Here is a 23,651-nt window from a genome sequence, read left to right on the forward strand (position 1 = left end):
GGATTTAGAATCTCTGAAATATGTAGCTAACACTAAAAGCAAATATTTACATCTGTGAGTTCACTCAAATATTTTTGACGAATTGTAACAGTCAGCCCTAACGTTAGCTGGTTTGGGTAAGGCATATTTTTTGACAAATCAAACACGTTGGGTGGCGTTTTATAAAATGGAAGAGCCGTGGGATTTCGAGTTTTTATCCCGTATTGTGGACGGGTTTGTGTCGTTTCTTTCCGAATTTGTGGATGACTGGTTGGCTAATGATATGAGAGTGTCAATATTCAAGATCTTGTTTAGCTGGCTTGTTGTCAGTCTCATTGCCATCCACTTCGCTTGGAGAGTTTACGGAAACACTGTGAACGATATGTATTATCGACAAGGTGAGCGCTACAGGAAACTAGTTAACATTCATCATATAATGTTTGCCCCCCATGACGTTTAGGTCCATGCTAGCTAGCTACAAGTAGCTACACTTTGAAACGGTGGTGATTATGTGAACGCTTCCATACAGCTGTTACACAGTAAGTAGTGTAAAGCATATACTACAGAGGGTTTTCGTCCAACCGATACTTCCAATTCCTGACTTGAGTCCATGTGCCAGACCACAACAATTGGGTAATCGGACTCATTTGGGCCGACAATGTTTCATATAGATTTTATTTTTTAAAGGTTGTCCCTAGAGTTCAGGGTTGCCAGGTGGAGCCTTGATAAATGACTACTGAAAACCCGCCCACAAGGCCTGAAATTGCAGCACAGCGGAGTTGCCACATTTAGCCAATTAACTCTCCATAACCTTGACGGAATTACGAAGGAATCTCGATTTAACTTTTAACGACCTTAGAAGCAAACATCGTTTTTCCATTAAAATAAGAATTATTGCGACCTAATGTGACTAATAAAGAAATACACTTCAAAAAACGAATGTTAGGCTATTTTTCTGGCAATTGTGCCAGATGTTAAGACTACAAACCGTTAGGAATGGCTTATTGGAAGATTGATTTGTCATAGGCTAGGCCCACTGACTAAAATCTGGGTTTATGATTGTAATTCCATTTTGCCATGGTTTGGTTAGCTTGATGCAGGTAGCCTACGGCCCCTAATAGCCTACGCAGTAGATTTAGCAGCTTGCTTAGTTCAAATTGGCATTCAACATGAATAGCAAGGCGATCTCGTGGTAAGAAGTGCGTCCGTTGCCCAATAGGCTACCGAGGATGGGGTCATAATTTCAATCACTGAATCAAATATTAATAATATGGATATGAACTGCAGCTAACAGTATTCATTAATTATTTTTCACAAAAACAAATCCCCCAGAATATATATTTGGTTTACTTATACTTTCCATTATTATTTAACTGATAAGACAAGACTTGATGATCAATTTTTTTGCTGACATATGATGGGGATTCCAGGTTTGCCTGGGCTGGGGTCACTGGGCAAGAAAAGTTGACTGATAGGGGTGCTGTACAGCTGTGTTGAAGCCACTGTTCCTCCATCTTGGCACTCCCCCACCCCACAGTGGTGTAATGCAGTGGTTCCCAACCCTTTTCGGTTACACTACCACCAACTGCATTTTGTCTACCTGGAGTACCCCCTCATGTGCATTTTACCAGTAGGCATATGGTCTCATGAGTCTTCAAGTACATCCAGGGGTCCCAGTACCCCTGGTTGGGAACCACTGATATAATTTAACTAAGTAAAAAATACTTTGAAGTACTACTTAAGTATTTTTGGGGGTTTCCAGAGCTTGATATTAATATCCAATATCCAATGGTATAGCGTGGCGCGAATTACAAATACCTCAAAAATGCAAGAACTTCAATTTTTCAAACATATGACTATTTTACACCATTTTAAAGACAAGACTCTCCTTTATCTAACCACATTGTCCAATTTCAAAAAGGCTTTACAACGAAAGCAAAACATTAGATTATGTCAGGAGAGTACCCAGCCAGAAATAATCACACACCAATTTTTCAAGCTAGCATATAATGTCACAAAAACCAAAACCACAGCTAAATGCAGCACTAAACTTTGATGATCTTTATCAGATGACACTCCTAGTACATTATGTTATACAATACATGCATGTTTTGTTCAATCAAGTTCATATTTATATCAAAAACCAGCTTTTAACATTAGCATGTTTTGTTCAGAACTAGCATACCCACCGCAAACTTCCGGTGAATTTACTAAATTACTCACAATAAACGTTCACAAAAAACATAACAATTATTTTAAGAATTATAGATACAGAACTCCTTTATGCAATCGCGGTGTCCGATTTTAAAATCGCTTTTCGGTGAAAGCACATTTTGCAATATTCTGAGTGCCAAATTTGGCACTCACCAAACTCAGATTTACTATAAGAAAAATTGGATTACCTTTGCTGTTCTTCGTCAGAATGCACTCCCAGGACTTCTACTTCAACACCCAATGTTGTTTTGGTTCCAAATAATCCATAGTTATATCCAAATAGCTGCGTTTTGTTCTTGCGTTCAAGACACTATCCGAAGGGTGACGCGCCGGCGCGTATCGTGACAAAAAATGTCAAAATATTCCATTACCGTACTTCGAAGCATGTCAAACGCTGTTTAAAATCAATTTTTATGCGATTTTTCTCGTAAAATAGCGATAATATTCCAACCGGGAGACGTTGTATCCGTTCAAACACTGAAAGTAGAAAATGGAGTCGTCACATGCACGCGCGCACCAGTGTCATTGTTCTCAGAACGACCACTTTCCAAAACCCCTACTGTTTTTCGCCCAGGGACTGCAGAATTATCATTACACGTTCGGGCGCCTTCTGAGAGCCTATGGGAGCCTTAGAAAATGTCACGTTACAGCAGAGATCCTGTATTTTCGATAAAGAGGCTACAGAAGGCCAAGAAATGGTCAGACAGGGCACTTCCCATATAGAATCTTCTCAGGTTTTGGCCTGCCATATGAGTTCTGTTATACTCAAAGACACCATTCAAACAGTTTTAGAAACTTTAGGGTGTTTTCTATCCAAATCAAATAATTATATGCATATTCTAGTTTCTGGGCAGGAGTAATAACCAGATTAAATCGGGTACGTTTTTTATCCGGCCGTGAAAATACTGCCCCCTATCCTAAACAGGTTAAGGCTTGTCCACTTGCCCAGGGCAAGTACAAAAAAAAGAGATAAAACAGATTTATGTTGTCCAAATGGACAAGTAAAAAAAAAATAATTCACGCAAAAAGCACTATCAATCAATTTAGGCTACTCCGATCAGAATTGGATCCGTGTCCTCCGGATCCAATGTGTTTGTACTGTCCTCTATCTAACCAATCTCTGCAGAGCACATGGGAGTATAATTATTGTAGGCCTGCATTGACAGGCACAAGCGGTCTGTCAATCATGCAGCCGGGAGATGCGTTTTTGAGATCACAGCAAGCTTAGCCGCATTTTGTTCATATTCGTTGATAGTGAGTTATTTGCCCAGTTATAGCAAATTTCTGGTCAGCAATAAAAATCCTGTAAAAGTCATGATGTGTGTGCCAGTGGGCCGTTGCCAGAGGAGCGAGAGACATTGCGCAGCACGTAAATTATATACAGATTAAGCAAGGTACTAAACCCCCCCACAAAGTAAAATACTGCACTGATGGACAGGTTTTATACTGTAGCCTATCAACCCTCCATCTGGAGAGCTACTGGGTGTGCAGGCTTTTGAACCAACCCTGCTCAAACACACCAGTCAACTTATCAAGGTCCTGTTGAGCAGCTGATTTTTTACGATGTGGTGTGTTCGAGCAGAGCTGGAGCAAAAGCCTGCACACCCAGTAGCTCTCCTGGAGGATGGTTGGCCACCCTGCAACATTACAACTACAACCAAATACTTTTTTGTAAAATAATTTCCTCATTCAATGAACCAGGGATCAAATGGCTAAGGTGGGCGAGGTAGCTAACTAAGATGTTTATCTATTTGTAAGGCTAAAATATTCAGTGAACAGGGTAGATCTTCACAGCATAGGAGTTACTTGTCAATTAGGCTATTCGAAGAATATTTTCGTACTTTGTCAGAATTACATGGCCAGTATTGAATAGAGGAGAATCCTAGACGATTTTGAGCGCTTGATTAACGGTTTTACAACCTGAGTATGCAGCATTGGTTTCATTAACTTCGCACCCCGTATCAACTGCATGTCGGCAATTTGCGATTATACACAAGTGCTGGTGAAAAGTAATTTTAGGACATCGGACATAACAGTGACATTAATACATGCTAATTGCTAAATAGTCAACTAGCCAATTTAAACATATTGTGTAGTTTGGCTTGTTATCTAGTTAAGGCCACAACGGCAGGAGATGTATACCACATGGGATCAGAGACCAGCAGCCTTCCATTGTCAATACCAGTGATAATTAGGAATGTTATTTTGTGAAGTGGTTCCTTGCATTATACAACGCAATTTATTAATTTATCTGTTACAGACCATTTTTGAGGGGTGGGACAAATGACTTGACTCAAGTAAAAAGGCTGTTGTACTTTTCCGGAGGACAAGTGGCTAAAAAGTTCATGTCAAGCCATGGTATCTGTACTTTACTTGACTATTTATATTTTTGACAACATTAACTTTTATAGCACTACTTTCCTAAAGAAAATATGTACTTTTTGCTCTTATACAGATTCCCTGACACCCAAAAATACTCAATACATTTTGAATGCTTAGCAGGGCAGGAAAATGGTGAAATTCACACACTTATCAAGAGAGCACGTGGCCATCCCTACTACCTCTGATCTGGCGGACTCACTAAACGCAAATGCTTTGTTTGTAAATGATGTAGGAGTGTTGGAGTGTGCCCCTGGCTATCCATAAAATATAATTGTGGTGTCTAGTTTGCTTAATATAAGGAAGTTGAAAGGATTTATAGTGTTTTGATACTGAAGTATATTTAAAACCAGATGCTTTTAGACTTTTACTCAAGTATTTTACTGAGTGACTTTTACTTGAGTCATTTTCTATCACAATTGGGTACTTTTTCCACCACTGCCAGTGTAAAACATATATTTTGGAAACTTTAGAAAAGCATTTATTAATGTCAACATTTGTTTTTACAATGTTTATTCTATTACAGAAACGAATGTATACTTTTCAATTATATTATTTGAGCTGAAAAAAAATCTACATTTTCCTTAGTATAATTTTGAGATTACTAATGTTACTGTCCCCACTAAAATAAAAAATACTTATATACGTGTAATTTTGTTCTTGAAATACTGTAGAACTCCATTAATTTCTATAATTTCGAGGACTGCTCAGGAGTGCCAATATGGCTGACCGGTGGCTTCAAAGCCTCGCAATTGCCGAAACATACAGTAGCATCAGCAATCCAGGGTTTATATACATCATTGGATGACACTCACTTGTCTTGATCATTGATAAGATTTGAAATAGACAAGATCGCGGCGTACACATTGTTGGATTACTTCATGTAGCAAAACATATATATTTTTTGAATAACTGACCACTTGCAACAGAAACATGGAAGTTTAGAAGACATGCATTGTCTTCCAAGTTGGGAATTGAGGAAGTATCAGCAAGTAAAGTTTGGTCAAATTCCCTGTGCTATGCTTTACACTGGGAAAATCCATTTTGCATGGCCCAGTGCCCCAGGTGGGCAGTTTGCTCATTTTAGACCAATCCATTGGTCCTGAAGTGAACACCACCCACTCGGGGCACTGGGCCATGCAAAACGAACTTGACCGCTACCTACTTTGTAACGACTGTATGGAAGCATTCAAATACCATGCCGTTTCAAATTGTACTAGTTCTATGTCTGAAAGGCATACTGCCATGTAGTTTCAACCGCAACTGGATTCTGACAGGACATTGGGCTTGATCTGTATAAACCCAATGTCCCGTCAAATTGGAATCCAGTTGCGGTCGAAGCTAGCTGCCATGAAGTGCTAGCTAACATGTATTGTTGTGCTCTAACATTTTAGGTACTAGTGGACAGAATGGAGGCACACCTGACACTGCACCTCACCGCAGTGGATGGTAGGTGTCCAAGCATCCATGTGTCTCCCTCCAGGTACCCATAATACTGACTTGTTCTCTACAGTCACAATACAGTGTCGTTTTCTCTAGCTATTCACTGGACTCCACAACATTTGATTTTCCCATTATGATTTTAGTTAATGCTAGTTGGTTGCTTCCTACTGTTAAAAGCAGTGTGTGTACCTAAATGAAAAAAGAAAGAGAAAAGCTGACCCCTCTATCATTTGGGATGATTTTAAGGCGTACATTAGGGGAATGATGATCTCATACTCTGCAAAAGTTAGACATTTTTATTGAAGAAAAATAAAATCACTATTTTCGAAAAAGTCCATAAACATTTTTTTATTTACAAGGTAAGGAAGAAAATAACATTTCTGAACTTAAGCAGGAATATGATATTTTACTTTTGAAGAGAGCAAACAACTACAGGCTGAACTCCAATAAAGCCTACTACTTAATGGTAAACAAACCTGGTAAACATCTTGCAGCAGTCAAAATGAATACACGCCAATAGTTATAATTTTAAGATAAAGATGTGTTAATTAGAAACAACACAATTAATTACAATTTTAAAAGCTATGAAAATCTATATAAATCAGAAACAATATTTCACTTTAAAAAAAAGATTGCCGTTTTGAAACTACAGTAAATGTGCAGTATGGTATTTTGGAAGCAGGTTTTGCAGATTCATACTGCATTTAATGTACTCTAACTACAGTTATACTACAGTGTACTGCAGTTATACTGCACTCTGACTGCAATCTTTTTTCTTAAGGGTTCGACTGATCCTACAGCCTTAGACTCATCAACCCTCAATTATCAGCAGACAAAATAAACACTTACAACAGACTTGATACATATCAATCAAACTGTTTATTAAAAATAGACGCACAAATACAAAATGTTCGGAACACCTTCCATCATATTGCCCTCAGAACAGCCTCCATTCGTCTGGGCATATGGACTACAAGGTGTGAAAAGTGTTCCACAGGGATGCTGGCCCATGTTGACTCCAATGCTGCCCACATTTGTGTCAAGTTGGCTGGATGTCCTTTGGGTGGTGGACCATTCTTGATACACACAGGATACTGTTGAGCGTGAAACCCAGCAGCGCTTCACTTCTTGACACACACAAACCGGTGCGCGTGGCACCTACTACCTACCATACCCCGTTCATAGGCACTTAAATATTTTGTCTTGCCCACTCTGAATGGCACACATATACAATCCATGTCTCAATTGTATAAAAAGCCTTCTTTAACCCGTCTCCTCCCCTTTGTCGACATTGATTTCATGGGGATTTAAAAGGTGACATCAATAAGGGATCATAGCGTACACCTAGGTTCACCTGGTCAGTCTGTCATGGAAAGAGCAGGTGTTCCTAATGTTTTGTACACTGTGTACAAGAACGTTTCAGTTTAATGCATTGTGCAAAAAAACAAGATATAGATTTGATGCAGAAAAAGGCTTTTGACTGTTTCGAATGGCCTTTTCTATTCAAAACTTTGGAAGCTTTCAACTTTCCAGCTGAAATAATGAATTGAATAAAAAATATTATATACATATTTTAAAGCAAAAATATACACAATACATTATCTGATTAAATTGCTTTAGAAAGGGGCATATAAGACAGGGATGTCCTCTCTCTCCCCTTCTGTTTGCACTGGCAATTGAACCTCTTGCAGAAAGAATTAGACAGGACCGAAACATAACAGCTATCATTATTGGTAAACATGAATATATATATATATATATATATATATATATATATATATATATATATATATATATATATATATATATATATATATATATATATATACACACATATATATATATATATATATATACACACACACACTTATTTGCAGATTATCTCCTGATATTCCTGACCAATATTAAACTCTATGCCCCCCCTTGCAAAAAAATATGTTCAGAACTTTAAAATATCATGCTATGCCATTTACATGGGCAAAAAATGAAATCATGGCAATAGGAAAAATAATAACTCATGATCTACAGTAATCCTTTAAGTGGACCACAAAAAAATGAATTAGGATGCTTAATAAGTGACAACAAACCACAAATATATAAAGATAACTTTATCCCATCACTCAGCAATATGAAAGCAGATCTAATTAAATGGAAAATCTTCCCATAAATCTTACAGGTAGAATAAACCTCTTCAGAATGGCATGGCTCCCAAAGTTTTTATACTTATTCTCAGTAATACCAATTATCCCACTGAAGACATTCTTTAAAAAAGTATACTTGGTCATAAGACTTTTATATGGGCAAATAACACACCTAGAACAAAAAGGAAAGTTTTACATCTTCCTAAGTCTGAGGTTTTAACTTTCCAGACTTGGAATTGTATCAACTCACCACCCAGGGCTTTTTTACTTGCGACATATAGTTAAATGCACTAAAGAGGAACGATGGGTACATATTGAAGATGCGCATGCTCATTCCAATAATCTTTTCACGTGTCTATTTTCAAAGGATAAAGCGAAAGAGCATAAACAAATTCATAGTTAAGAACACTATAACAATATGGAGAAAAAAAATCAACATATTCTACAAGAACCAATATCACTCCCTAAAAACGAATCCTTATGGAACAATCCTTGGATAGCTTTTCAGAATTCACTGATAAATTGGTCCACATGAAAAACTAAAGGCATAGAAACCGTAAATGATTTGGTAATAGGAAATACATTTATTTCCATGACTGCATTAAAAAGCAATTTTGGACTGACAAATGAAGTTTTTTTTTTTTTTCAAATACATGCATTCAATTTTTCTATGAAGAAATTTCATTTCAAAATCTTTTGAACATCAGACCAACCTTAAGGGAATCCTATTTGAGTCAGAAAATGATATTCATATGACAAGTAAGATATACAAAACCTTGGAGAGAGCCTACCCAACTGACTATCTCTTTAAAAAATATATAAACTATTGGAACCAAGACAAAAAAACAGATATTGGCACAAGATGGAGGGAATGTTGGAAAATAACTCATGAAATTACAGTTAATGAAAATGTACGCTTAATACAGTATACAGTGAGGGAAAAAAGTATTTGATCCCCTGCTGATTTTGTACGTTTGCCCACTGACAAAGAAATGATCAGTCTATACTTTTAAAGGTAGGTTTATTTGAACAGTGAGAGACAGAATAACAACAACAAAAAAACAGAAGAACGCATGTCAAAAGTGTTATAAATTGATTTGCATTTTAATGAGGGAAATAAGTATTTGACCCCCTCTCAATCAGAAAGATTTCTGGCTCCCAGGTGTCTTTTATACAGGTAATGAGCTGAGGTTAGGAGCACACTCTTAAAGGGAGTGCTCCTAATCTCATCTTGTTACCTGTATAAAAGACACCTGTCCACAGAAGCAATCAATCAATCAGATTCCAAACTCTCCACCATGGCCAAGACCAAAGAGCTCTCCAAGGATGTCAGGGACAAGATTGTAGACCTACACAAGGCTGGAATGGGCTACAAGACCATCGTCAAGCAGCTTGGTGAGAAGGTGACAACAGTTGGCGCGATTATTCGCAAATGGAAGAAACACAAAAGAACTGTCAATCTCCCTCGGCCTGGGGCTCCATGCAAGATCTCACCTCGTGGAGTTGCAATAATCATGAGAATGGTGAGGAATCAGCCTAGAACTACATGGGAGGATCTTGTCAATGATCTCAAGGCAGCTGGGACCATAGTCACCAAGAAAACAATTGGTAACACACTACACCGTGAAGGACTGAAATCCTGCAGCGCCCGCAAGGTCCCCCTACTCAAGAAAGCACATATACATGCCCGTCTGAAGTTTGCCAATGAACATCTGAATGATTCAGAGGACAAGTGGATGAAAGTGTTGTGGTCAGATGAGACCAAAATGGAGCTCTTTGGCATCAACTCAACTCGCCGTGTTTGGAGGAGGAGGAATGCTGCCTATGACCCCAAGAACACCATCCCCACCGTCAAACATGGAGGTGGAAACATGCTTTGGGGGTGTTTTTCTGCTAAGGGGACAGGACAACTTCACCGCATCAAAGGGACGATGGACGGGGCCATGTACCGTCAAATCTTGGGTGAGAACCTCCTTCTCTCAGCCAGGGCATTGAAAATGGGTCGTGGATGGGTATTCCAGCATGACAATGACCCAAAATACATGGCCAAAGCAACAAAGGAGTGGCTCAAGAAGAAGCACATTAAGGTCCTGGAGTGGCCTCGCCAGTCTCCAGACCTTAATCCCATAGAAAATCTGTGGAGGGAGCTGAAGGTTCGAGTTGCCAAACGTCATCCTCGAAACCTTAATGACTTGGAGAAGATCTGCAAAGAGGAGTGGGACAAAATCCCTCCTGAGATGTGTGCAAACCTGGTGGCCAACTACAAGAAACGTCTGACCTCTGTGATTGCCAACAAGGGTTTTGCCACCAAGTACTAAGTCATGTTTTGCAGAGGGGTCAAATACTTATTTCCCTCATTAAAATGCAAATCATTTTATACAATTTTTAACATGTGTTTTTCTGGATTTTTTATTTTTATTCTGTCTCTCACTGTTCAAATAAACCTACCATTAAAATTATAGACTGATCATTTCTTTGTCAGTGGGCAAACTAATGTATGTAATTTATTACACGGGGCAGAATTTGCAAATTCTACAGCACAACGGCAGAGTCATGTCTTAGTGTAAAACTAACAATGACTCAATAATCCATGCCTTCTGGGAATGCTGTAAAGTCCAAAAGTTATGGGCGGAGTTAGGTTGGCTGTCAAAGTATTACAATATAAATGTACTTTTAATCCGTCTGTCTGCATATTTCAAGACATGGCTTATGAGGTTGCAGTCCAATGATTTGGACGATACTTTTCTCGTCAATCATCTTGAAAAAACTTAAACTGGAAATCAACCAATCCTCTATTGTTAACACAATAGAAAGGTCAATTTCTTTATCATCTAAATGTTGAAAGTGCTTGGGGGACGGAGAGGGGAAAAAATTGTGCAGTTTTAGGCCATGTGGCAGAGAGTGATGTGGGCGCTGGAAATGGGGGTGTGAGCAGGTGGGTCTGGGCAGGTGTGGTGATGTACAGTTGAAGTCGGAAGTTTACATAAACTTTAGCCAAATACATTTAAACTCAGTTTTTCACAATTCCTGACATTTAATCCTAGTAAATATTCCCTGTCTTAGGTCAGTTAGGATCACCACTTCATTTTAAGAATGTGAAATGTCAGAGTAATAGTAGAGAGAATGATTTTTCAGCTTTTATTTCTTTCATCACATTCCCAGTGGGTCAGAAGTTTACATACACTCAATTAGTATTTGGTAGCATTGCCTTTTAAATTGTTTAACTTGGGTCAAACATTTCGGGTAGCCTTTCACAAGCTTCCCGCAATAAGTTGAGTGAATTTTGGCCCATTCCTCCTGACAGAGCTGGCGTAACTGAGTCAGGTTTGTAGGCCTCCTTGCTCGCACACGCTTTTTCAGTTCTGCCCACAAATTTTCTATGGGATTGAGGTCAGGGCTTTGTGATGGCTCTCCAATACCTTGACTTTGTTGTCCTTAAGCCATTTTGCCACAACTTTGGAAGTATGCTTGGCGTCATTGTCCATTTGGAAGACCCATTTGCGACCAAGCTTTAACTTCCTGACTGATGTCTTGAGATGTTGCTTCAATATATCCATATAATTTTGCTCCCTCCTCATTCCATCTATATTGTGAAGTGCACCCTCCTGCAGCAAAGCACCCCCACAACATGATGCTGCCACCCGCGTGCTTCACGGTTGGGATGGTATTCTTCGGCTTGCAAGAATCCCCCTTTTTCCTCCAAACATAACGATGGTCATTATGGCCAAACAGTTCTATTTTTGTTTCATCAGACCAGAGGACATTTCTCCAAAAAGTACGATCTTTGTCCCCATGTACAGTTCCAAACCGTAGTCTGGCTTTTTTTATGGCAGTTTCGGAGCAGTGGCTTCTTCCTTGCTGAGCGGTCTTTCAGGTTATGTCGATATAGGACTTTTTTACTGTGGATATAGATACTGTGTACCTGTTTCCTCAGGCATCATCACAAGGTCCTTTGCTGTTGTTCTGGGATTGATTTGCACTTTTCGCACCAAAGTACGTTCATCTCTAGGAGACGGAACGCGTCTCCTTCCTGAGCGGTATGACAGCTGCATTGTCCCATGGTGTTTATACTTGCGTACTATTGCTTGTACAGATTAACGTGGTACCTTCAGGCACTTGGTAATTGCTCCCAAGGATGAACCAGACTTGTGGAGGTCTACTATTATTTTTCTGAGGTCTTGGCTGATTTCTTTTGATTTTCCCATGATGTCAAGCAAAGAGGCACTGAGTTTGAAGGTAGGCCTTGAAATACATCCACAGGTACACCTTCAATTGACTCAAATGATACCAATTAGCCTAACAGAAGCTTCTAAAGCCATGACATAATTTCTGGAATTTTCCAAGCTGTTTAAAGGCACAGTCAACTTAGTGTATGTAAACTTCTGACCCACTGGAATTGTGATACAGTGAATTATAAGTGAAATAATCTGCCTGTAAACAATTGTTGGAAAAATTACTTGTCATGCACAAAGTAGATGTCCTAACCGACTTGCCAAAACTATAGTTTGTTAACAAGAAATTTGTGGAGTGTTTGAAAAACGAGTTTTAATGACTCCAACCTAAGTGTATGTAATCTTCTGACTTCAACTGTAGATGTTTGTGAGCTTAGGTATGTTGTCATTTGTATGTGTATTTTTCTATTTAAAAATGTATTATAGTTACAACAACAAATAGCACTAGGTGTGTGACTCCTTTCTTTGTCTGTTACATTGGTGAGTTACATTGGGGAGTGATTGTGATAATGTTTTCTATCTGTCAGGGAGAGTGCTGCAGGAGACACCATCAAGACACACCGTGAGTGACAGACGGGACATAACAAGTTGGACTACATTCTACTTACTCTCTGTCTAATCAGACAGTGTTGCTGAGGGGACGCAGACTTGATATGTTGTGCCTTTTCAAATGGGCTGGAGTTCATTGATGAGGTGGGCCTGCAGACGCTTCCTTACTCTACTCTGAAAATTATTTTCCCCCGGACGGTTGTCATGAAGAGGTAAATGTTATCAGGCTCAGTTTACATCCAGACAGCCACACCATGCGATAAGCTAAGACATTCTCTCATATGCCATATCTTTTTAAATCTCATATTTTAAAATGTAGCTCATGTAAATTTTTACCGCCTTTGATTGGTGAGCCATTAAAATATCTATCCAAGTCTGTGTCCTCTGATTGGTTGTAGATTGAACTGAAATGTTATCTACTGGTAGACAGAATCTGAAAAGACTCGACAACTGCTGTGAGTTGTGACTGCTGTTATGTTCATAACATATATTATTGTATAAATAAGGAGCTGTTTTTATTTCCACTGGAGCAAGGATACATAGTAATCCATGAAGAGTGCACTGGAGCAAGACTACTGTGGAGAAAGTGGTCAGAGATAGAGGCCTTACATCAAATGGCAGCTCTCCTTGAACTCTGATTTTTTTCTTTACAGACTTACATTATTATACTCGTTTTACACCCCTTCTATGGCTGGAACCTCCATATTGAGAAGGAGCAAATGCATGAGGCCTCTGACTCTTCTGATTGCTATAAAAATATAAAACAGTGAAGGCCATTAATGCCTTTTATTGTCTCAGGTGCAGGTAAATACCTGGAGAAGGCTATTTAATTGTACATTTTGTAATTTATGGTCTTGTGCAATTGACTAGTAGATTCTAAAGAAAAAAAAAATTAAATCACATTTAGTAATTTTTTTTCATTTTCTAATATGATGTCCAGCACACAACCCACAATTGCTCTGTACAAGAACACTCCACAAATAACCAAAAAGTAAACAATTTACGGTATTCATTATTTATTATAGACATAACTAACTGCGACTTTTTAAATTAAACGTGGACTTCCAGAAGGGCTTCCTGGAAAGGGGTATAATTGGCAAGGTCAACTTCGAAAAGCTGCGCTCTGAATATATTTAAGTCTACTCTGTATGGATTCATACTGAAATGTGTGCTTAGCTGCTTTCAGGCCATCGTCTTCATCAACGACCAGACACGACTATGGGGATTGGTGGGATCAGCAGGATGTGCACATCCATCACATTGGTACCCATTAACCCTGGTAGGAGCAGTCACTGCCGACCAGACAGGTGTGAAAGGGTGAAGGAATCATTGTTAATGAGGATGCCTTCAGTGTCTAGCCCCTGTGCTCGTGGTTCTTCTCCAAGCCCTGCGTCTATGACCGCCCCTGCTGCCTCAGTTGGCCGTCCTGACCATCTGTCCCACCACTCAGGAACAGGGGACCCTTCAGAGGGAGTGCCATGCCTCCCAGCTCCAGCCCCACTCGCAGGGCTAACTCTTGGTTCTGCCCACCACGCCCCTTGCCTGTCAACTGCGCAGGGGGCTCTCCCCCAGCCAGCAGATGGTGGCTCTCCAGCCCTCCCCACGCCATGCACCTGCATGGCACGGCACAAATCCCAACTCTCCACGTCCGTCTCAGGCCCCAGCTTCAGAATCTTAGGAGGGGGCTCGTCACGGGAGCAGGCAAAGCGAGCCAGTAGACCATAAAGGCGAGACAGACTGTACGTCCCCACACACCACTGGCGACAGCACAACTGGACGGAATCCGAGCTCCCCCACACGTCACCCTGCGCATTCCAGAGCAATGCTGTTGGAGCCAATCACAGCATTGAGAACAAATTGCACACCTGTAGAAAACACCTCCCGTGCCCGCATGTCTGAAAACCGTGGATCCCCTTACCCCCACAAGGGCCAGTAAAGACAAAGGGGCCTACTAGTTGACCTTCTGTCCCTTACCTTGAGATGCCCACACAACACATCAGATAACCACATATTCACTCAGCATTTAGTTGACAAGACTCAAGTCATTATGAGAGAATCCTAGTGAGGTTGCCTACACAGAGTATGGGGAACCTCTGGATTTCCTCTGTGTGAGAGCTGTGTACTTGCAGAGTCAGGATCAGCACTAAGGCAGTGTCGCAAAGTTGAATGTGTACCCTCCGTGTAATGATTGACTCAAGCTTGACCATAGGGCAGAAAAAAAGTGAGCAGTGTGGGGCTGTGTGTTTGTCTTCAGATGATTTTGTACAATCAGGGACTATACAGGGTCAACCCAACAGCAGTGCTGCTCAGTTTGAGCTAATTGGTATAAAATATTGGCTTTGGAATGAGGACAGGGCCACCTGTGCCACCTTGTGGAGTGAATGAGTGGTTAATGTTCAAACCTCTTTCACTTATAACTCTAACATCAAGATGGGCGAGAAGGGTGCAATTGCGGCCTGCAATTTAGGGCATTCCTGCATCTGCAGGAACCCCTCTTTATACTTCTATTGGTCATTTTTTTAAGTTGTGGGAGGTGGGGGTGCTCCAGTGCAGTAGGTGGCGTTAACTTTGCACAATAACCTTGGATGCCAGCCACCAATAAACCCCACAGAAGAAGGGGCGGGGGCGACAATGGTAGCTAGCTAGCTGTACGCTGATAGAGTGTCCTTCGTCCCCGCATGTCGGGCACTGTTTTCCTACGGATCTGTTAACGACGGCAAAGGCAGGTGGGACCGAAGGACACTATGTGCTAGCTTAGCCAGCTAGTCCGGTACACAGCAGGTGGGAAGCGACACCAAATCTGTGGCGACACCGTTTGCTAGCTAACTAGCATGCTAGCTAGAAGACGGTATCGCTAACTAGCAAGGTAGCTAGTTAGCTAGCACATGGTGTGTCCCCATCCTCCCACCTGCTGTGCTAGCGGGGCGACCGGGAGACCGTGTCTTTTGCCCCTGCCCGTCAGACACTGTTTTCCCGTAGTTCTGTTAACAACAGTGAGGGCAGGTGTTCGGCAGGCGGGAGGGAAGGACACTATCAGTGTTGCTCCCGCTAGCTGACAAGGAGGGGTGGGGATTCAAATCAAATATATTTATAAAGCCTTTTTTACATCATGTCACAAAGTGCTTATACAGAAACCCAGCCTAAAACCCCAAACAGCAAGCAATGAGTAAGTAAGATGGCGCCAACAGATATGGCAGCTCTGCTTCTAGCTCCTAAGCAACTATTGTTTTTTTGTGTGTTATTTCTTACATTATTAGCCCAGGAAATGTTTTGTGTTATTACATACAGCCGGAAATAACTTTTGGATATCAGAGCGACGGTAACTCACCAGAATTACGACCACCAGCATTACGACGGCCTAGAATACCTCACAATCAAATGCCGACCGTATTACCTCCCAAGAGTATTCTCTTCAGTTATAGTCACAGCCGTGTATATCCCCCCTCGTGCTGATACCACGACGACCCTCAAAGAACTACACTGGACTTTATGGAAACCCCATATCCTTGAGGCCGCATTTATTGTAGCTGGGGATTTTAACAAAGGAAATATAAGGAAAACGCTACCGAAGATCTACCAACACAGTGACTGTAGTACTCACGCTGGGAAAACATTGGACCACTGCTACTCAACTTTTTGAAATGCCTACAAGGCCCTCCCCAGCCCTCCCTTCGGCAAATCTGATCACAACTCCATTTTGCTTCTCCCCTCCCATAGGCAGAAACTCAAACAGGAAATACCCGTGCTAAGGTCTATTCAACGCTGGTTTGACCAATCGAAATCCAGGCTTCAAGATTGTTTTGATCATGCGGACTGGGATATGTTCCGGGTAGCCTCTGAGAATAACACAGACAAGCCACAGATTTTTTTTCATTTAACCTTTAAGAACAAATTCTTATTTACAATGACAGCCTACCCCGGCCAAACCTGGACGACGCTGGGCCAATTGTGCGCCGATGGGACTCCCAATCATGGCCGGATGGGATGCAGCCTGGATACGGTGACTGAGTTAATCAGGAAGTGTATAGGAGATGTTGTACCCCATGAAAAAAAATTATACCGGGCCCCTAACATAGAAATCAGAATGTTTCAGATTAAAATAACGTACTGAACAATGTTATTTAAATGTACTAACTATAAGCTTCTGCTGCTCTATACTACAATTGTGCAGATTCTAGTTTCCACCTTCATCCTTTACCTATATTAACAGTATTGCAAAAATGTTTGGTTCCTAATGTTAACAAAAGCTGTGTCATGAGATTTTTTATGCTTTATTATAAATAACTACACAATTGGTGATCTTTTTTTAATATGGTATTGTAGTCCGTTTTAATGAAGAAATTACCAATGATCCATTCAGATTAAAGAATTTATTACATTATTATAAACAAGGCTAACCCTCTTCTGCCCTATGCATAATTCCTAAATATATGCCTAAATAACATACACAAAATAAATACAAATTCCTGAACTATGTGGACTGCAGGCATAAATGTGGTACCTACAGAGAACAAGCATCTGTGAAACTGCAACTGTAATGTCAAGACATTATTTGGGCCTTCCTGAGTAAGTTCAACAGGAAATAAACTATAGCAGAAAATACTCTGAAACAGTATTTTGCCCATCCCTGGGCAGGCTTGGGTAGAACAGGTTATGTCATTTGTCCTTGTTTGTTCCCTGTAAACAAAACTCAGAGGTTACACTCCACCAGGAGCCCAGTGTCGAGTCTTCTTGTGAGCAAACTCATTTCTAATGTCTTTAAAGTAAAATTTTCTTGCTATCTGGTTTTCAATTGAAAGGATGGCAAGGCTGTTCAACCTGTCTTAGAACATTGTAGATCTTAGTTCTTAATAAGTTTGAGCTTACTGAAGGCACGTTCACCTCCAGCAACTGTTACAGGCATTGTACAGAAGATTCGCAGTGCAATGCACACCTCTCCAAAAATGCTCTGTAGCTGCATCTTGTGGATGGCATTTAGGAGCTCTACAGGAGAAAGACCATCTGAAAAAGTGGCACCATATATTATCTTTAGATGTCGCACTTCATTTTCAAATCCATCTGTGAGCTCTTTGAAGTACTTGTTTCTCAATTTGTGGCAAGATACACAAATTTGGTTTTCAGTCATTTTGCTAAATGTAAGTATTGGTGAAAACCCCTTGCATATAGCTGCAATCGTGTAGAACCGCATGTCCAAATGACTGATTACACTATCCAGAGCCACATAAAACACTGTTGCGAAATCCAGTGTCTGACTTCTGTTCATCTGCTGTCATCTTCAGTCTCATCAGGGAAACGTTTTCTTTTTTTCTGACGGCTCCTCTGTTCACTGAGTAGTTACACCCATTTAATTTGCCACCGTGGAGGCTTCTGCCAGAAGAGCGTCCCATTGACTATGCAGAGCCTGTATTTCTTCCTGTAGGCCTTAATGTGAGCTGCTTCCATGAGAGAAATATTTCCTGACTGAAGAGTTAGGCTTCTATTCTCAATACTCTGCAAAACTTTTACCCAGAAAGTGAGCAGGAAGATTGCCTTGAAAGACATGAAGTAGCATTTCAGACTTTTTGCCTCAGATTTGACTTGGTTTGTCAGGCTGCAGGTGGCAAGAAGCACGTCTAGGGCCTTGATGATAAATGAGTAGCCACTGGTCGGACCGCAGCAACACGCACACTCCATCGCGTGTCTGAAAGGAGGTTAAGACAGCAGCCAGTCTTTTCCTTGAGAATGGCCCATCGCTCTGGGCTGGCACTGAACAGATTGTAAAGACGATTCACACAGCCAAAAAAGGTTGATACTTCTTGGCACGACTGTGCTGCACGTACACCCACAAGATTAAAAGTATGGGAGGCACAAGGTGAGTATGTGGCCAGTGGATTCTTTTGCAGTATGTGTGCTTGAACTCCCTTCACTTTCCCTGACAATACCATGCAATTCCATGTCAATACCATGCCCTTCCAATGCTCTCAAAATCATTTCAGAAATGTCACTGCCTGTCTTTCTAGCCTTTAAATTCAAGAAAACGTTCAATTATTTTCCCATTTACCTTTTCCCTGAACTTTATCTTTGTGTACATATCTCACCAATAATAAATTTTGCTCAGTATGGGAAATGTCTGGAGTTGCATCACATATAACCGAGTAATAGATTGCATCTTCTCTTTCATAAAGTATTGTTTTCAAAACCCTTTGACCACATATTCCTATGAAGTCGTTTTGGCTCTCAGGGCTGAGGTAATGAGTCAGTCGTGCTCCTTTCTTTATGTCCCTGACTTTCTGTATGTGCTCACGTAATAGCGGGTCATCATTTGACAACAGTTCCAAGTAAGCCTACAGTAGGTAATGTCCATTATGCACATCATCAAGATTAAGTGATTTCCCCCAGAATGGCAGATTCCTAGATGCTATGTACAGTGTCACATCCAAAATCCTTTCTACAAGTACTCTGTTTTTATACATTTCAGACTGGATTTGTTTCTGCAGCTGACTGTCTATCCCTGTAGCTGTTGTTACGGTATGCTGCAGATTTTTCAATTTCCAGTAACAGTTCTTGTGAGACACCATCCCCAAGCTCTGGTAGTGTGTCATACATTCTCCGCCATTTCACTGATAACTTATAGCCGTCCTTACTATTCAGAGAACTGGGTGATGGTTTACTTTGCTCATGAGAAAAAAAGAACACATGGAATGCAATATAATTTCTTTACACTCTTACTATAAATAAGCCAGTCTCTGTATGTTTTCTCTTCCATTTGCTGACTTACTGTACTGTAAATTGGGGAATGGTTTGCCTTCTGAGTCTGGGGGCATGATTTTATACAGTTTATACAGTCTCCTCACCACACCTGTTGGCTAGTCTGCGAACAATAGCTTCCCTTTCATGGTCTTGTACTTTCTCTGGCCACAGTGCTGGATCATCTAAAACCTCATCTTCTTCACTTTTAATCTGTCCATACTCTTCCTTTCCCTTATTACCTGCTTATTCAAACTCTTCTGTCACTCCTTCACTGGCACTGCTGCTACTCTTTAACTCCTCTTCCTCCTCTCTGCATCAGTCTGTCTGACAGCTTTCCACTGAGATTCCGCCTACCTGGGGCTCTCTAGGCACTAGGAAGTGAGCAAACAAAGGGAATTTTAGGTTTAATGTTCGCTCCTACAAAGGTTACCATACTAAAAATCTACTAACAAATATCACACATATTGGGGAATACAGTTAGAATATTATCTAAATAATAGCTAATTAGCTATCCATAGCTGGTAGTGGTAGCTCATCATCATCATGTTAATAATTACTGCTCTGACCAAGCTGAGTGAATCCACGGTAGGCAGCTACCTGTAGCTATCAAGTTAGCTTTATTGGCTAGCTAGGCTACTCAGTTCAACAGGCCGTCTGCACTGACTTACCATCCATCCTTCTCCCAAAACGGGATGGTTGTGTAGAGATTTCTGATCTGATTATGATTATACGTTTAATTTTCATCACAGATGTTTTTGTCTAACATTTTTTCAATTATAAACAAATAATTCTCTAAACATTAGGAGGGAATAACTACACTGTTTGTAAGGCAATCAAACAGGCAAAACGTCAGTACAGAGACAAAGCGGATTCGCAATTCAACAGCTCACATACGAGACGTATGTGGCAGGATCTACAGACAATCACGGACTCCAAAATGAAAACCAGCCACGTTGTGGACACCGGCGTCTTGCTTCTGGACAAGCTAAACACCTTCTTCGCCCACTTTGAGGATAACACAGTGCCACCGACACGGCCCTCTACCAAGGACTGTGGGCTCTCCTTCTCCGTGGCCAACATGAGTAAGACATTTAAGCGTGTTAACCCTTGCAAGGCTGCCGGCCCAACCCGTATCCCTAGCCACGTCCTCAGAGCATGCGCAGACCAGCTGGCTGGAGTGTTTACGGACATATACAATCTCTCCCTATCCCAGTCTGCTGTCCCACCTGCTTCAAGATGTCCACCATTGTTCCTGTACCCAAGAAAGCAAAGGTAACTGTACAAAATGACTATCCCCCCATAGCACTCACTTCTGTCATCATGAAGTGCTTTGAGAGGCTAGTTAAGGATCAGCTCTACATTACCTTGACACCCTAGACCCACTTCAATTTGCTTACCGTCCCAATAGATCCACAGATGATGCCATCATACTGCACACTGCCCTATCCCATTTGGACAAGAAGAATACCTATGTAAGAATGCTGTTCATTGATTATAGCTCAGCATTCAACACCATAGTACCCTCCAAGCTCATCATTAAGCTAGGGGTCCTGAGTCTGAACCCCGCCCTGTGCAACTGGGTCCTGGACTTCCTGACTGGCCGCCCTCAGATGGTGAAGGTAGGCAACAACATCTCCACTTTGGTAATCCTCAACACGGGCCCCACAAGGGTGTGTGCTCAGCCCCATCCTATACTCCCTGTTCACCCATGATTGCTTGGCCACGCACGCCTCCAACTCAATCAAGTTTGCAGACAATAACATTAGTAAGCCTGATTACCAACAATGACGAGACAGCCTACAGGGAGAAGGTGAGGACACTGGGAGAGTGGTGCCAGAAAAATAACCTCTCACTCAACGTCAACAAAACAAAGGAGCTGATCGTGAACTTCAGGAAACAGCAGAGGGAGCACGCCCTTATCCACATTGACGGGACTGCAGTAGAGAAGGTGGAAAGCTGCAAACTACCTGTCTTCCAGGACACCTACAGCACCCTCTGTCACAGGACAGCCAAAAAGATTATCAAGGACATCAACCACCCGAGCCAAGGCTTGTTCACCCCGCTATCAACCAGAAGGCGAGGTCAGTACAGATGCATCAAAGCTGGGACCGAGAGACTATCTTAAGGCCATCAGACTGTTACATAGCCATCACTAGCCGGCTTCCACCCAGTCACGCAACCCTGCACCTTAGAGGCTGCTGCCCTTTATACATAGACTTGGAATCACTGGAAACTTTATTAATGGAGCACTAGTCACTTTAATAATGTTTACATACTGCTTTACTCATCTCATATGTACAGTTGAAGTCGGACGTTTACATACACCTTAGCCAAATACATTTAAAATCCGTTTTTCACAATTCCTGACATTTAATCCTAGTAAATATTCCCTGTCTTAGGTCAGTATTTTAAGAATGTGAAATGGCAAAATAATAGTAGAGAATGATTTTTCAGCTTTTATTTCTTTCATCACATTCCCAGTGGGTCAGAAGTTTACATACACCCAATTAGTATTTGGTAGCATTGCCTTTAAATTGTTTAACTTGGGTCAAACGTTTTGGGTAACCTTCCACAAGCTTCCTGCAATAATTTGGGTGAATTTTGGCCCATTCCTCCTGACAGAGCTGGTGTAACTGAGTCAGGCTTGCTCGCACATGCTTTTTCAGTTCTGCCCACAAATGTTCTATAGGATTGAGGTCAGGGCTTTGTGATGGCTCTCCAATACCTTGACTTTGTTGTCCTTAAGCCATTTTGCCACAACTTTGGAAGTATGCTTGGGGTCATTGTTCATTTGGAAGACCCATTTGCAACCAAGTTTTAACTTCCTGACTGATGTCATCGATGTTGCTTCAATATATCCACATACTTTTCCTCCTCATGAAGCCATCTATTTTGTGAAGTGCACCAGTCCCTCCTGCAGCAAAGCACCCCCACAACATGATGCTGCCACCCGCGTGCTTCACGGTTGGGATGGTGTTCTTCGGCTTGCAAGCATCCCCCTTTTTCCTCCAAACATAACGATGGTCATTATGGCCAAACAGTTCTATTTTTGTTTCATCAGACCAAAGGACATTTCTCCAAAAAGTACGATCTTTGTCCCCATGTGCAGAAGCAAACGGTAGTCTGGCTTTTTTATGGCGGTTTTGGAGCAGCGGCTTCTGCCTTGCTGAGCGGTCTTTCAGGTTATGTCGATATAGGACTTGTTTTACTGTGGATATAGATACTTTTGTAACTGTTTCCTCCAGCATCTCACGAGGTCCTTTGCTGTTGTTCTGGGATTGATTTGCACTTTTCGCACCAACGTACGTTCATCTCTAGGAGACAGAACGCGTCTCCTTCCTGAGCGGTATAACGGCTGCGTGGTCCCATGGTGTTCATACTTGCGTACTATTGTTTGTACAGATGAACGTGGTACCTTCAGGCATTTGGAAATTGCTCCCAAGGATCAACCAGACTTGTGGACGTCTACAATTTCTTTTCTGAGGTCTTGGCTGATTTCTTTTGATTTTCTCATGATGCCAAGCAAAGAGGCACGGAGTTTGAAGGTAGGCCTTGAAATACATCCACAGGTACACCTTCAATTGACTCAAATGATGCCAATTAGCCTAACAGAAGCTTCTAAAGCCATGACATCATTTCTGGAATTTTCCAAGCTGTTTAAAGGCACAGTTAACTTAGTGCATGTAAACTTCTGACCCACTGGAATTGTGATGCATTGAATTATAAGTGAAATAATCTGTCTGTAAACAATTATAGGAAAAATTACTTGTGTCATGCACAAAGTAGATGTCCTAACTGACTTGCCAAAACTATAGTTTGTTAACAAGACATTTGTGGAGTGGTTGAAAAATGAGTTTTAATGACTCCAACCGAAGTGTTTGTAAACTTCCGACTTCAACTGTATATACTGTATTCTATTCAACTGTATTGTAGTCAATGTCCCCTTGACATTGCTCAATCTAATATTTGTATATTTCTTAATTCC

At 41.1% G+C, this 23,651-nt stretch overlaps 1 protein-coding gene across 2 annotated transcripts; it reads left to right on the forward strand.

The window, feature by feature from the left end:
* Positions 1-5: 5 nt before the first annotated feature.
* On the forward strand, positions 6-13,310 carry LOC115150932 (T-cell leukemia translocation-altered gene protein homolog). 2 transcript variants are annotated; one of them, XM_029694778.1, is made up of 3 exons: positions 6-377; positions 5,967-6,021; positions 12,916-13,310. In XM_029694778.1, exons 1-3 carry the CDS (start codon positions 167-169, stop codon positions 12,956-12,958), a joined length of 309 nt encoding a protein of 102 aa, XP_029550638.1. In that variant the 5' UTR covers positions 6-166; the 3' UTR covers positions 12,959-13,310. The 2 variants fall into 2 exon arrangements, with proteins under 2 accessions (XP_029550638.1, XP_029550639.1); XM_029694779.1 differs by having other exon boundaries at positions 8-377; positions 5,967-6,055.
* The last annotated feature ends 10,341 nt before the right edge of the window (positions 13,311-23,651 follow it).

The sequence above is a fragment of the Salmo trutta genome, chromosome 16 (genome assembly GCF_901001165.1).
Source record: "Salmo trutta chromosome 16, fSalTru1.1, whole genome shotgun sequence".
NCBI classification, from domain to species: Eukaryota; Metazoa; Chordata; class Actinopteri; order Salmoniformes; family Salmonidae; genus Salmo; species Salmo trutta.

Excerpts from the sequence above, each read along its gene's own strand:
- LOC115150932 (XM_029694778.1), top strand. The coding sequence starts at position 167 with ATGGAAGAGCCGTGGGATTTCGAGTTTTTATCCCGTATTGTGGACGGG. Across the intron at positions 378-5,966 it reads CGATATGTATTATCGACAAG|GTACTAGTGGACAGAATGGA; the intron begins GTGAGCGCTACA and ends CTAACATTTTAG. Across the intron at positions 6,022-12,915 it reads GCACCTCACCGCAGTGGATG|GGAGAGTGCTGCAGGAGACA; the intron begins GTAGGTGTCCAA and ends TCTATCTGTCAG.